Source organism: Pelmatolapia mariae, linkage group LG12 (assembly GCF_036321145.2).
Source record: "Pelmatolapia mariae isolate MD_Pm_ZW linkage group LG12, Pm_UMD_F_2, whole genome shotgun sequence".
In the NCBI taxonomy this organism is placed as follows: domain Eukaryota; kingdom Metazoa; phylum Chordata; class Actinopteri; order Cichliformes; family Cichlidae; genus Pelmatolapia; species Pelmatolapia mariae.
Genome location: NC_086237.1, coordinates 3,628,968 through 3,646,223, shown reverse-complemented (window position 1 = coordinate 3,646,223; position 17,256 = coordinate 3,628,968). Strand labels below are relative to the sequence as shown.

Genomic DNA, 17,256 nt, shown 5'->3' with positions numbered 1-17,256 from the left:
GCGGGTGGAACCCAGAGGAGAGACTGACCTGCGCTCCGAGGGCGTGGCAGAATTCTTTCCATACCCGAGATGTGAATTGCGGTCCTCTATCAGAGACGATGTCCGTGGGGATTCCATGAAGGCGAAAGACATGGTTAGTCAGGAGTTGAGCCGTTTCTAAAGCAGTGGGGAGCTTGGGAAGGGCGACAAAGTGAGCAGCTTTCGAAAAACGATCAATGATAGTAAGGATGACTGAGTTACCTGAGGAGGGAGGGAGACCCGTGATGAAGTCCATTGCAATATGTGACCATGGACGGCCAGGGGTCGACAGGGGTTGGAGAAGGCCGGAAGATGGCTGATTGAAGCTCTTGTTTTGAGCGCATGTAGGACAGGCAGCAACGTATTCGCGGACGTCCTTGGCCAACGATGGCCACCAGGCGAAGCGTTGTAGAAAGGTAATGGTGCGGTGGACCCCAGGGTGGCAGGTGAACTTGGCTGTGTGAGCCCAATGCAAAACTTGTGATCTGACGGTAGAGGGAACAAAGAGTAGGCCCGGGGGACCCGTACCAGGGTCTGGTTCCATGCGTTGAGCCTCTCGAATAGCTGACTCAATCTCCCAGGTTAGGACCCCGACAACACACGTGGAAGGAAGAATGGGGGTGTCCTGGGCAGTGTCTTCGGAGGTAGCAAATTGGCGTGAGAGGGCATCGGGTTTGACATTACGAGAGCCGGGTCGGTAGGTGATTGTGAATTGGAATCTAGTGAGAAACAGAGCCCACCTAGCTTGCCTGGCGTTGAGTCGTTTCGCGGACCAGATGTATTCCAAGTTCTTGTGGTCGGTCCAAACCACGAACGGTTGGGCAGCTCCCTCCAACCAGTGACGCCACTCTTCAAGGGCCAGCTTGATGGCTAGTAGCTCACGGTTCCCCACATCATAGTTCTTCTCTGCAGGGGAGAGACGGCGAGAGAAGTAAGCACAAGGATGAAGCTTACCGCCCTGTCGCTGGGAGAGCACCGCCCCCACTCCGGCGTCCGAGGCGTCCACCTCCACGACGAAGGGTTGACTGAGATCGGGTTGGATAAGGATGGGAGCAGAGGCAAAGCGCTCCTTCAGACACGAGAAGGCCTGGCGAGCCGGTTCATCCCAGCGGAAGGGGACCTTGGGTGAGGTGAGACGAGTCAGGGGTAGAGCGAGCTGGCTATAGTTGCGGATGTTGCGGCGAAACCCAAGAAACTCTGAAGCTGTTTGCGATGGGAAGGAGTGGGCCAGTCTAACACAGCCTGAACTTTGGCGGGGTCCGCTCTCAGGTTACCTTGTTTAATGACATAGCCCAGGAAGGAGACTGTGGACGTATGAAACTCACATTTCTCCTCCTTCACAAAGAGACGGTTTTCCAGAAGGCGCTGGAGGACCTGCCTGACATGGCGTTCATGCTCGGAGACTGAATGAGAGAAGATGAGGATGTCATCCAGATAAACGAAGACGAAGTGGTTAATGAAGTCCCGAAGTACGTCGTTGACCAGGGCCTGAAAAACAGCTGGAGCATTGGAAAGACCAAACGGCATGACCAGATATTCATAATGACCCAGGTGAGTGTTAAAGGCTGTTTTCCATTCATCCCCCTCCCTTATTCTTACCAGATGGTATGCGTTGCGTAGGTCCAGTTTGGTGAAGATGGTGGCCCCCTGAAGGAGCTCGAAGGCAGAGTGTAACAAAGGGAGTGGATATTTATTCTTCACTGTGATATTGTTAAGGCCCCAATAATCAATACAAGGTCGTAAGCTCTTGTCTTTCTTGGCAACGAAGAAGAAGCCGGCAGCCACAGGAGATGACAAGGGACGAATGAGACCGGCAGTGAGTGATTCGTTGATGTACTTTTCCATACTTTCTCGTTCGGGCTGAGACAGACTGTATAGGCGGCTGGTAGGGAGGGGTGCGCCGGGAAGGAGATCAATGCCGCAGTCATACGGCCGATGCGGAGGAAGCGAGCGTGCTCTATCCTTACAAAACACTTGTTTGAGATCATGGTAGACGGGTGGCACGGAGGAAAGGTCCGGCGGCTCGGAGAGAGAAGAATTGGTTGGCGGTTCAGAAAAGAGGGTGGCAGCTTTAAGACAGGACATGTGACAATCCTCCCCCCACCCCACAATGCTCTCCTTTTTCCAATCGATAACGGGGCTATGGTGACGCAACCAAGGGTAACCCAGAACTAGCGGTGTGAGCGGGGCTTGAAACACATACAACTGGATAGTCTCGGAATGATTGCCAGAGAGAGTCAGTAAAACGGGCTCAGTGATATGAGTGATGTTAGGAAGCCGCTGGCCACTGAGGGCGGTGACCTGGAGTGAATGTGGCAAAGGCTCGGTGTTCAGGTTAAATCGTCGGGCCAGCGAGGCATCAATGAAGTTTTGTTCTGCCCCTGAATCGATTAGAGCCTTAAGACGGTGGACCTGAAGCTGTACAGTTAATTTAGCTGCTAGCATGAGCCGTGGAGGAGATTGTGAACTAGAGACCTCGCCCACCCGTATTCTCCCCTCTACTGGTGGGCACGACCTTTTGGCAGGGATGGGCAGGCATTGGCAACATGACCCCTTTTGCCGCAATAAAAACACTCACCGGCCCTCCACCGACGGTGCCGTTCTTCGGGTGAAAGACGAGAGCGACCCAGCTGCATAGGTTGCTCACCCTCCTCCATGTTGTGCGCCTCCGAATTTCTTCCGCCACTCGTGGCACTTCCGCCCGAGGCTTCTTCGCCGCGTCCCAGAGACCTCTGGGAAATGTAGTCCCCGGTACTGCGGCGCGCACGTAAATGCTCGTCCACCTTAACACACAACGTTATCACATCAGATAAAGTCTTCGGTAACTCTCTCATCATGAGTTCGCCCTTTAATTCATCACACACGTTATTCAACAAAGTACTTATCAAGGCTGGCTGCCCCCACCCGGTCTCCTCGGCCAACGTCCAGAACTCAATGGAGTATTCCGCCATACTCCGTCTTCCCTGCTTGAGATTTAGTAAACGGTGAGCAGCTGCCTCGGCGCCAGTACCTCTCTCAAACACACATTTAAACTTAGTCAGAAAATCCTGATAGGAGATGTTGGCGTCAGTTCTAAGAACTGCTTGAGCCCAGTTTAAGGCTGGTCCACGTAAGAGCTGGACAAAAAAGGCAATCTTTGCCCCATCAGTTTCATATGTCCTCCGCAACTGTCTAAACTGCATTGTTATTTGGGTTAGAAAACCGGCACACTTGTGAAACTCACCCGCAAAGGGCTCCGGTGTTGGCAGAGCTCGTTCCGGAGGCTCCGATGGAGCGGGGTGAGGCTGAGCCGAAGATCCGGGTATCGGAGGCTCAGAGCCCGGTAACTGTGAGGAGACAGAGGGAGGAGAAACTGTTGGGCTTGCCAAAGGTACGTGCTGGGCGAGGGCCTGCGTTAGAGCAGCCAACTGCTGATTGATGTGCCGCAGCATTTGTTCGTGGCGTTCCAACACTTCCCCGGCCGTGACGGCGTGCTGCTGGGCGGCAGAGTCCGCTGAGTCCATATTCTGGCTGGATCGTTATGTTAGGGTTCAACGCAGGGGACTCAAACGCGTGACTCCTGAATCAGCTTAAGACAAGGGTTTATTAACAGGGGTCACCAAAGTGTATATACAGAGAGTGCGGGGTAGTGCTATATACAGAAATATGAGGGACGGGCTCCAGGGGATCCAAGGGGGGAATCACTCGCTCTCCAGCTCTCCACATACACGACAGCAGTTCTCTTCTTTCACACTCGACACAGATTCACACGGGAGGGGTTATCCAGGGGGTCTGCAGATCAGAAGACAGGAATGAGAACAATATTTACAGAAGGCACTTGACTTATCTTGAGCTGAGGTTCGACTTTCACTGACGCGTGGCAGACAACGATCCAGCGAAGACCAGCAGTCACTTCCTGGCTTAAATGCTGTTCACCTTGATGGGCACCAGGTGTGTTCTTTCCCGTGGGCGTGGGCCGAGGGCGTGAACCCGCAATGAGTTCCGCCCCGGCGACAGAGAGGAGGAGAGAGAGAGAGAGAGAGAGAGAGAGAGAGAGAACAAGAGCGAGAGACAGATGGAAAAGGCCAATCAGCGTCTCGCTGATCCCTCAGGCCGTGACACAGGCTTCCCCAAGCCCAGGCTTCTTGTCGAGAAGAGGGTGTCAATTGCGTTGAGCGACCAGTTGATCAAATCCGTAATTCTCTGGCTCAATTCTGGATTTAACAGGGAACCAATGAAGGGAAGCCAATACAGGAGAAATCTGCTCTCTCTTTCTAGTCCCTGTCAGGACTCTTGCTGCAGCATTTTGGATTAACTGAAGGCTTTTCAGCGAGTTTTTAGGACTTCCTGATAATAATGAATTACAGTCGTCCAGCCTGCAAGTAATAAATGCATGAACTAGTTTTTCAACGTCACTCTGAGACAGGATATTTCTAACTTTAGAGATGTTGCACAAATGGAAGAAAGCAGTCTTACATATTTGTTTAATATGTGCACTGAAGGACATGTCCTGGTCAAAAATGACTCCAAGGTTCCTCACAGTGTTACTGGAGGCCAAGGTAATGCCATCCAGAGTAAGAATCTGCTTAGATACCATATTTCTAAGATTTTCAGGGCCGAGTACAATAACCTCAGTTTGATCTGAATTAAGAAGCAGAAAGTTAGCGGCCATCCAGGTCTTTATGTCTTTAAGACATTCCTGCAGTTTAACTAAATAATACAAGATATTACAAAGTTACAAAATTTAAAAAGAAAAAAAAAGCTCTAATAGACGCAAATAGCGCCAGTTATAAATACCCCAGTATATTTCACAAATTAAATACATACAGTGGCTTGCAAAAGTATTCGGCCCCCTTGAACTTTCCCACATTTTGTCACATTACAGCCACAAACATGAATCAATTTTCTTGGAATTCCACGTGAAAGACCAATACAAAGTGGTGTACACGTGAGAAGTGGAACGAAAGTCATAAATGATTCCAAACATTTTTAATAAATAATCCCAATAAATAACTGCAAAGTGGGGTGTGCGTAATTATTCAGCCCCCTGAGTCAATACTTTGTAGAACCACCTTTTGCTGCAGTTACAGCTGCCAGTCTTTTAGGGTATGTCTCTACCAGCTTTGCCCATTCTTCTTTGCAAAACAGCTCCAGCTCAGTCAGATTAGATGGACAGCGTTTGTGAACAGCAGTTTTCAGATCTTGCCACAGATTCTCGATTGGATTTAGATCTGGACTTTGACTGGGCCATTCTAACACATGGATATGTTTTGTTTTAAACCATTCCATTGCTGCCCTGGCTTTATGTTTAGGGTCGTTGTCCTGCTGGAAGGTGAACCTCCACCCCGGTCTCAAGTCTTTTGCAGACTCCAAGAGGTTTTCTTCCAAGATTGCCCTGTATTTGGCTCCATCCATCTTCCCATCAACTCTGACCAGCTTCCCTGTCCCTGCTGAAGAGAAGCACCCCCAGAGCATGATGCTGCCACCACCATATTTGACAGTGGGGATGGTGTGTTCAGAGTGATGTGCAGTGTTAGTTTTCCGCCACACATAGCGTTTTGCATTTTGGTCTCATCTGACCAGAGCACCTTCTTCCACATGTTTGCTGTGTCCCCCACATGGCTTGTGGCAAACTGCAAACGGGACTTCTTATGGTTTTCTGTTAACAATGGCTTTCTTCTTGCCACTCTTCCATAAAGGCCAACTTTGTGCAGTGCACGACTAATAGTTGTCCTATGGACAGATTCCCCCACCTGAGCTGTAGATCTCTGCAGCTCGTCCAGAGTCACCATGGGCCTCTTGGCTGCATTTCTGATCAGCGCTCTCCTTGTTCGGCCTGTGAGTTTAGGTGGACGGCCTTGTCTTGGTAGGTTTACAGTTGTGCCATACTCCTTCCATTTCTGAATGATGGCTTGAACAGTGCTCCGTGGGATGTTCAAGGCTTGGGAAATCTTTTTGTAGCCTAAGCCTGCTTTAAATTTCTCAATAACTTTATCCCTGACCTGTCTGCTGTGTTCTTTGGACTTCATGGTGTTGTTGCTCCCAATATTCTCTTAGACAACCTCTGAGGCCGTCACAGAGCAGCTGTATTTGTACTGACATTAGATTACACACAGGTGCACTCTATTTAGTCATTAGCACTCATCAGGCAACGTCTATGGGCAACTGACTGCACTCAGACCAAAGGGGGCTGAATAATTACGCACACCCCACTTTGCAGTTATTTATTTGTAAAAAATGTTTGGAATCATGTATGATTTTCGTTCCACTTCTCACGTGTACACCACTTTGTATTGGTCTTTCACGTGGAATTCCAATAAAATTGATTCATGTTTGTGGCTGTAATGTGACAAAATGTGGAAAAGTTCAAGGGGGCCGAATACTTTTGCAAGCCAGTGTACAGTTGTTCTGAAAGGGGGTGGAGTTGGGGGAGGGGGTGTAGATATTAATGATCCTCTTGACCATAGATTTGAAGGTTTGAGTGAGTGTTGCTTTGCTGACTCATTTATTTCCACGGTCAGACCACATCCTTAGAGCTGAACATATAAAGCTGAGCATCACAGTGAGTTTCAGTGCATTCAGCGTCTGATCAAAGAGGGAAGAAGAAATGTCCTGCCTGAAGAATTTCAGTCTTCTCATCTCATGTGTGCTCCTCTTCATCATCCAGCCAGGTCAGTGATGTTTTCTATTGTAATTTAATTTATTTACTGGTAATTTTAATCTTCATGTAAACGAGCATAATGCAAAGTCACACTGCTGCTTATCCTTCAGTGTTACAGAGCAGTTGGTGCAGTGTGTTTGTTTCTTTCATCTGTTCTTCATTTGATCATCATCTGATTTATGTGTCTGGATATTTTGTTTCTGTTTTAGGTCGTGGTTCTGAGATTATTAATGGGAAAGAAGTCAAGCCACACTCACTGCCTTTCATGGCTTATGTGAGAAGTGTGACTAATTTTTTGTGTGGAGGGACATTAATCCATCCACAGTGGGTTTTGACAGCTGCCCACTGCACTGGGTAAGAATCTGAGGCCTAATTTTCCGAAATTTTCTAAATATTGCAGTATTAATATTTAACAAACTATGTGAAAAAACTAATCATTCCCTTCACTACTCAGAGGTCACTACCCTCACCTGTGGTCACAAGCTTTGGGTAGTGACTGAAAGAATGAGATCAGGGATAGAGTGACAGAAATGTGCTTTCTCTAAAGGATGGCTGGCCTCTCCTCTAGAGAAAGGGTCATTTGAGAGGGGCTCAAAGTAGAGCCGCTACTCTTCCATCGGATAAGATAAGAAGAACTTTATTTATCGCAAGGGAACTTCTTTTGCTATACACTTGCTCAATGCAGCAAGAGAAACAGAGGAACAGAGGAAAAAAGATATACAATATATACAATAAGAATTGTAGTATATAGTAATATAACAGTAGGAAGGATGTAGCCATTTGAGGTGGTTCGGGCATCTGGCACGGATGCCTCCCAAGTTAGGTGTCATGTAGGAGACCCCGGGGCAGACTCAGGACAGGTTGGAGATGATTCATCTCTCAGTTGGCCTGGGAATCCCTCGGTGTTCCCCTGGATATGCTGGAGAAAGTGGCATGGGATAGTGAGGTGTAGGCTTCTCTCCTCAGGCTGTTGCACCTGCAACCCAAAAATGGATGGATGTGTGAAAGATAATACAAGATAATCAACATGAGATCAAATGTCCACACACTCTGTTCTTATAGTATAGAACATAAAGCAAAACTTTTATTGTTGGTTTTACATATGGTGGCAAAAGCATAATGTCAGTGAACATTGCAGTGATATCGTCAGTTTAAACATTTTTGCAACTTTACATGTCTATTCTTATTAATAATTAATTTGTTTCTGCTTGAAAATGTATCACTTGTGTAAATCACAAAAGATAAAATGTTTTTATAATCCAGCCTTTATCACAATTACACTTACAAATAATACATGTTGCTACAATTATACATGCAAAGCTAATTACATTTAATGCAGACGATGAATATAGAATATTTTAAGTTGAATTGTTGTTCACAGATTTTTTTACAGAGGTGTTCTAGAAAATGTTATTTATGATGGAATAGCAATGAAAGAAATGTTGCACTCACTTAAAAATAACACAGAGGTCAAAGCTACATACACATGACACATTTTATACAGTTGAATTTCTTTATTCAGCTGGAAGAAACTATAATGCAGAGTAAAGCTCAGTAACAGCCATAACCCAGCCATATGTAATAATACACAATAATAAGGAATTATGATTATTGTTTTAGAAATCGCTGACCCGTTAACCTTTTAAATATGTAAACCTTCATCACCAGATTGTGTTTTTTCTTTTACAGGAGTTATTGGGTGACCCTGGGAGCCCACTCCAGAAAGAACAACGAACATTCGAAGCAACTCCGATTCGTTGAGAAAAGTTTTCCTCATCCTAAATACTGTTGTGCAAAGCACGACAATGACCTCATGTTGCTGAAGGTAAGGTGATAAATCAGTGTATGACCACAAATAGTGTAAATGGTAAATGGACTGCTTCTTATTTAGCACCTTTCTCCTCTACCTGAGCACTCAGAGCGTTATAAATAGCATTAACACACATTCACACTCCAATGCATGCAATTCACGTTTTGCTTGCTTAAGTAAAACTTAGTTTTAATATTGTACATATAAAATGTATTTCCATGTGTGTATAGACATGTTTCAACACATCGCTGCACATATTACATATTTTCCAAGCAAAATATTAGAAATAAATGAATGGTTCCCATATATCATTGTGATGTTGTTTATTACTCTCGTTTTCTTCTGCTTGCTTTCTTTTTTCTTTCTCAACAGGTGATCCAGGTGATCGATATATGTATTTTTTGTCTGCTTATTCTGTTGGTTTTTGTTTTTTGCCCTTTTTCCCCGTCCCTCTTCTCAGTTTTTTTTCTTTCCCTCTTTCTTTCTCCCCCTTCTTTCCACCAGTCAAGTCTGTCCCGTATTCAGCAAGTGAAAATAAAATAAACAATAAAAGGTGAATCAAATGGACCATTACGGCAAGGCTGGGATGGTCCATTTGGTAAAGTAAATCCGTTGGGTATCTTTCTTCGCCTTTAGACAATAATTCTAATGGCAAAAGAACCAAACGGGACAGGCAAACAAAAAATAAATAAATAAATAAATGAATGGTGATTCAAGACTTTAGTACAGTGCTGCATATATTTTTATTTAATGTTTCTTTTCAACTTTTTTCAGCTTAAAGAACCGGTGACGAAAACCGGGGCAGTGCAGTGGCTCGAGTTTGGCAACACTGTGAGAGACCCGGCAGCTGGCAGCAGGTGTCTGGTGGCTGGATGGGGAGTAACTGAAAACAACCGAACATCAGACGTCCTCATGTCTGTCAATGTGACTGTGGTGGACAGACAGAAGTGCAACTCTCGTGATTATTACAACCACAACCCTGTTATCACCAGAGACATGATATGTGCTGGTTCAGATGGTACAAACGTCGCTGATACCTGTCAAGTACGTATGAAGAATCCATGTATTGTTCCTTGTTTGAAGTAAATGTTCATTCAGCTCAACACCTGTGAGTCAAAGAAACACTGTCATGTGTTTGTTCTTGCTGCAGGGGGATTCAGGAGGGCCACTGTTGTGTGATGGAGCGCTGGTTGGAGTCACTTCTTTTGGATGGGGTTGTGGTGTCATTAAAAAACCTGGAGTCTACTCGTTTATCTCAGAGGGACAGCTGTACTGGATCAAAACCACGATGAAGTATTTCTAAATGTGTGAAACCACAGGTGTTGCATCTGTCAGTGCTGTCTCTGTAGACCATTATCCATTTTATCATTTCACTGTTCCTCTTACAGTTATTGCATTTTAGTTTCTGCTAGCTTGCTATACTTTTTTTTTTATAGATTTTGCACTTGGCTAGTCTGCTGCATGAACTTATGGCAGATAAATGTGGCACAAACATTAATTGGACTGACCTCTGAACCACATTTTAGGCCTACTGTAAACACAATTGGAAACACTGTTTGGCATTTTACCATATTTCACCATAAAAACCGTACAGAAACATGGTTATATCTAATAATCATTTTTCCAAATAAATTAATGAACTCCCAAACATGAGTGCTCCTGGTTGCTGCAGATGACCGCGGGTGCTGTAAAACCAAGGAAAAGCAATTTTTATATACACACAAAACCAATGAATGTAAAATATTATTGTATTATATCCTACTGTGTTATTATAGGGTCTACTTTACAATATAAAGCACCTTGAGGTGACTATTTTTGAAATGAAAAAACAGGTTTTTTTGAAAAAGACAAAAGATTTTACATTCTTATTTGTTCCATTTCACATTATGACTGTGTGCTTGACATACTTGCTACTTTCTTTACTTTCTAATAAAGCTGGAGGCATGAATAAAAAAAGACACGATTCCTTCTCTTTTTCTTTATTTGTTTGTACTGCAGTTTCAAACTGTACCTTTTGAAAATGTCATTGTTAAAATACTTAGAGAGTTTTATTGTCATTGTGCAGTTTCTTGCAAAGTGAAAGTGGGTAGCTGGGCCACAAAGTGTAAAAGTAAAGAAGGGAAAACAATATACAATGAGGGGGGAAAATAAATAAAAAGCAATATGTAAGTATACATATATGTGTGAGTGAACTAATATACATGGTGTATGCATAGGAAAGATTGAAACGGAAACATTGTGGGGCTGTATACAAGGGCAGTTATATAATAAATAAAAGCTGCGTTCCACATGGCCTGTCAGTACATATCTACTGCCTCTGAAATACAGGCTAACTGAGCTCGATAGGACTCCTTCTGCCTGATTCTTCCCTTTACCTCCAGTGTCTACCATCCGGTGCAGGGTTACCACCGCGACAGGCACCAACCACCTTGCGGCCACAGCTCAGTGCAGCACCTTCAGTAATGGAGGTGCTAAACATAGTCCATTCGGACTCAGTGTCCCCAGTATCCATCAGAATGCTGTTGGAGCTCTGCCTGAGGTGGGAGTTGAAGAACTCGCAGATCAGGCATTCCCAGCGCACCCTCCTTATTCGTTTAGGCATGCCATGTCTCCAGCTGGGTAAAGCTGTCAAAGACCCTGCAAGTGTCTGGACGGGTATAAACTTAAAAGAGAATAGTTCAATATCCTCATGTCTGTCAATGTGATCTTCATCAAAAGTGCATTAATAAAGCGGTACATAAAGCAGCACATAGCATGCCATTGACATGATATGTGCTGATTCAAATGCTGAAAAAGGCAGGTACGTGTAATCTAAGTATGTAGATTGTTTGTTTATTTTTCTTTAAATGAACATTCAGTTTAGTACCCTTTTGGTAGGGGGGGATGATAAAACACTAAACACCAAAACCAACCATAAAAACAAATACAAAATGAGAATTAACACAAAACACAAGGTGATACCAAAAGGAAACACAAAACGCTGGGTCAAAATGACCCGGGACGATGACAAAATGAGTCAGCAAAAGCCTCTTTGTTGACTCATTTGACATTCAGTTTCATGGTCCACATCCTTTGAGCTCAACATATAAAGCTGTGTATCGCAGGGGATTTCAGTGCATTTGACAGCTAATCACTCTTTTCATTTCATGCAACCTCCTCTTAATTTTTGTCATTACTGAGTTCCACAAACAATTTCATTTGTTTCAAGCAGTCTTTTTTGCTAAATTGTAAAATATCTTTTTCAAAACAAACTGAAAGTGTCAGTCATATGCATACATGTCTGAACCCAGTTACTGCCAAATGGTTATTTATTTATTATAAATTAGACCACAGGCTTTGAAACATGGTCTATCAGTGTTCATCAGAGGCCATGTGTCTATTTTGCTGACTCAGTTTTTGTGGTTAGACAACATCCTTTAAGACCCGCAGAAAACGCCGGCGTCACAGTGGCTTTCAATGCATTCAACATCTGATCAAGATATAAGAAATGTTCTTCTGAGAAATGTGTTTTTATCTCATGTGTCGTGAAACGGTGCAATTTAAAAAAATTAAAAAAAAGGTCAGCGGTGTGCCATCATCCACAGTGAGTTTAAGCTGAAAACTCACACACTCAGCAAGTTTACAGAGAAGCTGACCAGACAAAACAAAAAACAAAGACAGAGAGTGAAGAGGATCATTGGAGCCTCTCTTCCCTCCCCACCTATAGCACCCGCTTCATCCGCAAAGCCACCATCATTGTGGAGGACCCCACACACCCCTCACACACACTCTTCACCCTGCTGCCTTCTGGAAAGAGGTACCGGAGCATCCAGGCCCTCACTACAAGGGTACAGAACAGTTTCTTCCCCCAAGCCGTCAGACTCCTGAACACTCACACATGCACACCTTCATACATGTCACTACCAAGCACTTATCTTCAGTATCTCACACACACACACAAACACACCTACAGACACCAAGTTACTTTTGCACAATACTCAGCATTTTGCACATTATCATTGCACTGCCTTGTCTTGTTTATTTTTGCAATTTTTTGCACATTGCACTTTACGTAGTCCTGTGTTTGTCCGTTATATGTCATATGTAGCAGTAGAGGAACGCTGTCTCATTTGACTCTGTACTGTACCACTGTACATGGTTGAAATGACAATAAAAGCCACTTGACTTGACTTGAGGAGAGGGAGAAAAGCAGCAGAACAGCACAGAGAGGACTGAGGGGCCATGACACAAAGCTGGTCAGTAGTGGTGGCCACATGAAGCTTTCTGAAGCATTAAAGGCATCAAAAAAAGGCTTCATTACTCCAAGCTTTTCAACACCATCCTCTTTGGTGACATCTGGTGGCCAAAAATATGAAGAGCAGCTTGAATCTACAATTTAAATAAATTGGTTTGTCATGATTGCCCACTCTACAGAGCTCGGTTTATTTAACATCATGTGACAGCTCTGTGTGATATCACGCTGCCATTGTGGTGCTTTGAACAGGTTTTTGGTTTTTTTTGTGGTAGAAATCCAGTTAATTGTTAATAATTTCAATGAATTAACCTTCCTTGTTTAAACATGTGCCATGATGCGTTCTCACTTTGCTTCTGACTTCTTGACATTTGTAAACATAATAGATGAAAATGCATTATATCTTGTAAAAGGTTGGGAGTAATGCTGCTGCTGTGAGGTCCCGCCTCTATGTGGTTATGTAACTGACCAGTGGACCGGTACATTTATATATATTTAACTACTGTGTCTAGTCTATTTCTTCTTTATGTTTTTGACTGGGGGGTAGAATTGCTTATAAACGGATAAAATATACACATAACACATGATGTTATTCTGTTTGTTTTTTTCTTTTTTATAGGCAGAACTTCCTCGCTGGCTCCGTGTTTTTCATGTCCCACACTGGTTTGTTATTTCTTGCACCAAAGCAAACCACAAATCCTACTATAGGTTCACTTCCTTATAACCCGCTGAATCAGACACCAAAGCAGACATACTGAATGAACTTCAGATGTCACTGATCACGTGACTCTGACCAGATGAACCAAGTCTCGACACAGGAGTGTCAATGTGTGTGTGGCTACAGGAGAATTGTTCACATGGACATCTAAGACTTTACTCCTCTGGACCACTTTTCTGTCACTAGAAACACCAAGTAAAAAACTTGGTTTCCTTATTTCAGTTTTCATGCATCAGTGAGTAAAATAGTAAATGGTAAATGGCCTGTATTTGTATAGGATCTTCTCAAGGATCTTCACAATACCAGGTTAGGAGATTAGCAAGATACATAGGGGCTAGTCCATGCAACGTCTTAGAAACAAGTCTTAAGATCTTAAAGTCAATTCAAAAGCTGACTGGCAGCCAGTGTAGTGATGCAAGTATAGGAGATAAATGATCTGATTGCATGTGCCAGTTAGGAGTTGTACTGCAGCGTTTTGGACTAGCTACAGTTGGCCAGTTGATGAAGAGGTAACACCGGAGTAGAGACTATTACAGAAATCGAGGCGAGATGAGATGAAGGCATGGATCACTCTCTCAAAATCTCTGAAACAGAAAGGGCTTAACCTTTGCAATTAGGCAAATATGAAAGAAGCTGGTTTTGACTAAATCATTTATCAAAGGTTAAATTGCTGTCAAAAATCACCCCCAAATTTCTTGCAAACGGTTTTTTGTAGTTTCCTAAGGGGTCAAGGCAGTGGCGGTCCTAGCCTGTTTGGCGCCCCGGGCGAACACACCCTCTGCCCCCCCCCCCCACACACACACACACACACACACATACATACACACACATATGAAGAGAGAGAGAGTATGCATAGTATGCAAACGGCTACCAAACAGACATCATAATTCGTCATACAATGAGAACAGGACAAATCAACAATTGACACTAACTAATTAATATTATATTATTGTATATATTGTTTGGAGTTTAGTCTGTTACTGTTACTATTTTTACCATTTCTTCTTGGAGGAACTGTAACCCACATAATTTCCTTAGGGATTAAGAAAGTATTCTGATTCTTAATGTTTTAGGATACATGACCTGCCATTATCCAATGACACATCTGCTTACCTGTATCTTTTGCTCGTTTCTCCTTGTAGGAGCCATAATTAAATGTATTGAATTTTAATGATCACTGGGTTTTCATTTGTTTGGTTGCTATGGTGATGTGTAACGGGAGTCACGTGGGTGCTAGCGGTGACATTAAGAGGACGTTGTCAGTCTGTCTTTCACTGGTTTGATTTTGACAGAGAGGAGGGCTGGGTAGCCGTAGTTTTTGTTGACCGCAGCACAACGAGTTTCCCCTTGTTGCATTAGAGCTGTGATGTTTTAAGAGTTTGAATCGCGAGCCGATCGCATTGCTCTGTAAACTTTTCAAGCACTTTAATAAACAAGCAAGCAATTCCACCTCTCGCATTATTGCGTACAGTTGACAGCGCGTCAGGCAAATAGGCAGGCTCCATCCCCGGCATCTAGCGACTGTGGAAGTCGCTACACTCCTCCTCTTCTTTTCTCTTTTTTTTTAAACTTTAAAAACGGGTTGTGTGAGACTTTAAATCAACAAAATATAAAATATACATTTTAAATTGTTATTGATCCCTTTACCCCTGGTCCTAAAGTGTATATTTATTTTCTTACTCTTCTTATATTTATTGTTTGTTTACTTGCACTGCTGTAACTGGAGCCTCGTCGTCTCGTCTCTCTATATACTGGACTGTATGTAGCAGAGATGACAATAAACTTTACTTTGACTTCAGCAGCGAGCAGGCGCACCGAGGGCTCTCGCGCTCACTTTTCCCGTATAGAATTTCGAAAAAACATCGGTGCAAATTATAAGTCTGTATCATAATGTCTGCTGTTTTCGTTTTTGTTGGTTTGTTTTTATTTTGTTTTATTTTGCAAGTTGGTCCCTCTCCTCCCTGTGCCGCAAGCAGCAGGCGCACCTCGCAAACGGAGGGCGCCCTTACTCCCAGCAAATGGGCGATAGAAAACCGATCGGTGCCTATGCCATTCCCAATATGCGCTGGCATGATGTCGGGGCAGCATGAGTACGAGCAAGTTTTGGGTTTTTTTTGCCGATGCCCGTGATGCTGCCCCCCACCACGATGCCACCCCGGGCAACCGCCCGTGTCGCCCGTATCTAAAACCGCTACTGGGTCAAGGTCATAACAGTCAGGAGGACCCAAGACAATGACCTCAGTTTTCTGTTCATTTAGACTTAGAAAATTTAGAGCCATCCATGCCTTGACACCTTCTAGACAATCAAACTGTCCCTTCCCAGGATTCACAGATTTTCGTTTCAGTGGAATCTGAGAATCATCTGCGTAGCAATGAAACAAAATACCATATATATTTTTTTAAACTGATCCCAACGGGAGCATGTAAATTCAAAAGAGGACTGGGCCAAGGATAGAGCCTTGGCCTTTGCTGGTTCGAGCCCTGGCTCGGACAGTCTCGGTCATTGTGTCCTTGGGCAAGACACTTCACTTACTGGTGTTGGCTAGAGGGGCCGATGGCGCGATATGGCAGCCTCGCTTCTGTCAATCTGCCCCAGTGCAGCTGTGGCTACAACTGTAGCTTGCCTCCACCAGTGTGTGAATGTGAGAGTGAATGAATAGTGGAATTGTAAAAGCGCTTTGAGGATCTCGAAAAGCGCTATGTAAATGCAATCCATTATTATTAAACGTCACAAATCTCTCGCATCTCAAAACTCCTCTCTCTTGTTCTGCTGTCTTTCTTTCTCTCTCTCTTTCTCTCTCTCTCTCTCTCTCTCGCTGTCACTCCTAAAACTTCAGGTGTCCAGGTGTTTGTCGTTTACCAGAAAGTGATTGCCGTCTACGGGAGCGCACGCAGCGGCTTAAAGCTGTAGCACCCAGATTACTTACAGCTACTTCCGTGCAACTGATATAAGATGCGGTAAGCTGAACACACCTTCAACCGTCTGTTTGTTAAAAATAGTAACGCGACTGTACTGCATTTTCTTGTTAGTAACGGTAACGGGGTTGTAACGATGGGAATAGTAATTAGTTAGATTACTCGTTACTGAAAAAAGTAACGCCGTTATTCCCATCACTGCTCATAGGGGGTCATATGATTGTTGTTTTTCTCCTCTAGGTGTAATTGTAGGGTCTTGACTGTTGTTGTGGTTTGGCGCTGTAAAAATAGGTTGAATTGAACATTGAATTATTACTGCAGAGGTCTTGGACCTTCATAATGCAGTTATTACTGCTCTAGGGGATGCCTTCTTTGGATATTTGCCAGGCCTGGGAGCCGCCGCCACTCCCCTTCGAGGCCTTCCCCAAACTGCAGCTCAATTTGTGTCCAAGTCATTCACCTTTATTTACTAAAAAGCTGTCAAATCTAAAATAAGGATGCTACCACTAGAGTGAAATCACCACCAGCATTCAAAAGTGACCAAAACATCAGCCAGAAAGCATAGGTACTGAGAAGTGGTCTGTGGTCACCACCTGCAGAAACGCTCCTTTATTGTGGACGTCTTGCTAATTGCCTATAATTTCCCACCTTCCATTTGCACAACAGCATGTGAAACTGATTGTCAATCGGTGTTGCTTCCTAAGTGGACAGTTTGATTTCACAGAAATGTGATTGACTTGGAGTTACACTGTGTTGTTTAAGTGTTCCCTTTATGTTTTTTGAACAGTGTATATATATGAGGCTGCTGGTCACTACATGGAAGAGTTGGTGTCTAATTTAAAAGTTTTAATTCTATGATATGTTCAGTAATATCAAAAAGCACATAAATACAGAGGTGAATGAAGATGTTTCACTTCATCGTA

At 43.9% G+C, this 17,256-nt stretch overlaps 1 protein-coding gene across 1 annotated transcript; it reads left to right on the top strand.

Annotated features, from left to right (window-relative positions):
- The first annotated feature begins 6,586 nt into the window (after positions 1–6,586).
- On the top strand, positions 6,587–9,771 carry LOC134639274 (granzyme K-like). Its single transcript, XM_063490394.1, has 5 exons — positions 6,587–6,668; positions 6,868–7,012; positions 8,348–8,483; positions 9,243–9,512; positions 9,619–9,771. Exons 1-5 carry the CDS (start codon positions 6,605–6,607, stop codon positions 9,769–9,771), a joined length of 768 nt encoding a protein of 255 aa, XP_063346464.1. The 5' UTR covers positions 6,587–6,604.
- Positions 9,772–17,256: the final 7,485 nt, after the last annotated feature.

What these genes read in the sequence shown, in the direction of transcription:
- LOC134639274 (XM_063490394.1), top strand. Translation starts at nt 6,605, where the DNA reads ATGTCCTGCCTGAAGAATTTCAGTCTTCTCATCTCATGTGTGCTCCTC. An exon ending in CCTCTTCATCATCCAGCCAG is followed by an intron (nt 6,669 to 6,867) that starts GTCAGTGATGTT and finishes TTTCTGTTTTAG; the next exon opens with GTCGTGGTTCTGAGATTATT. An exon ending in ACAGCTGCCCACTGCACTGG is followed by an intron (nt 7,013 to 8,347) that starts GTAAGAATCTGA and finishes TTTCTTTTACAG; the next exon opens with GAGTTATTGGGTGACCCTGG.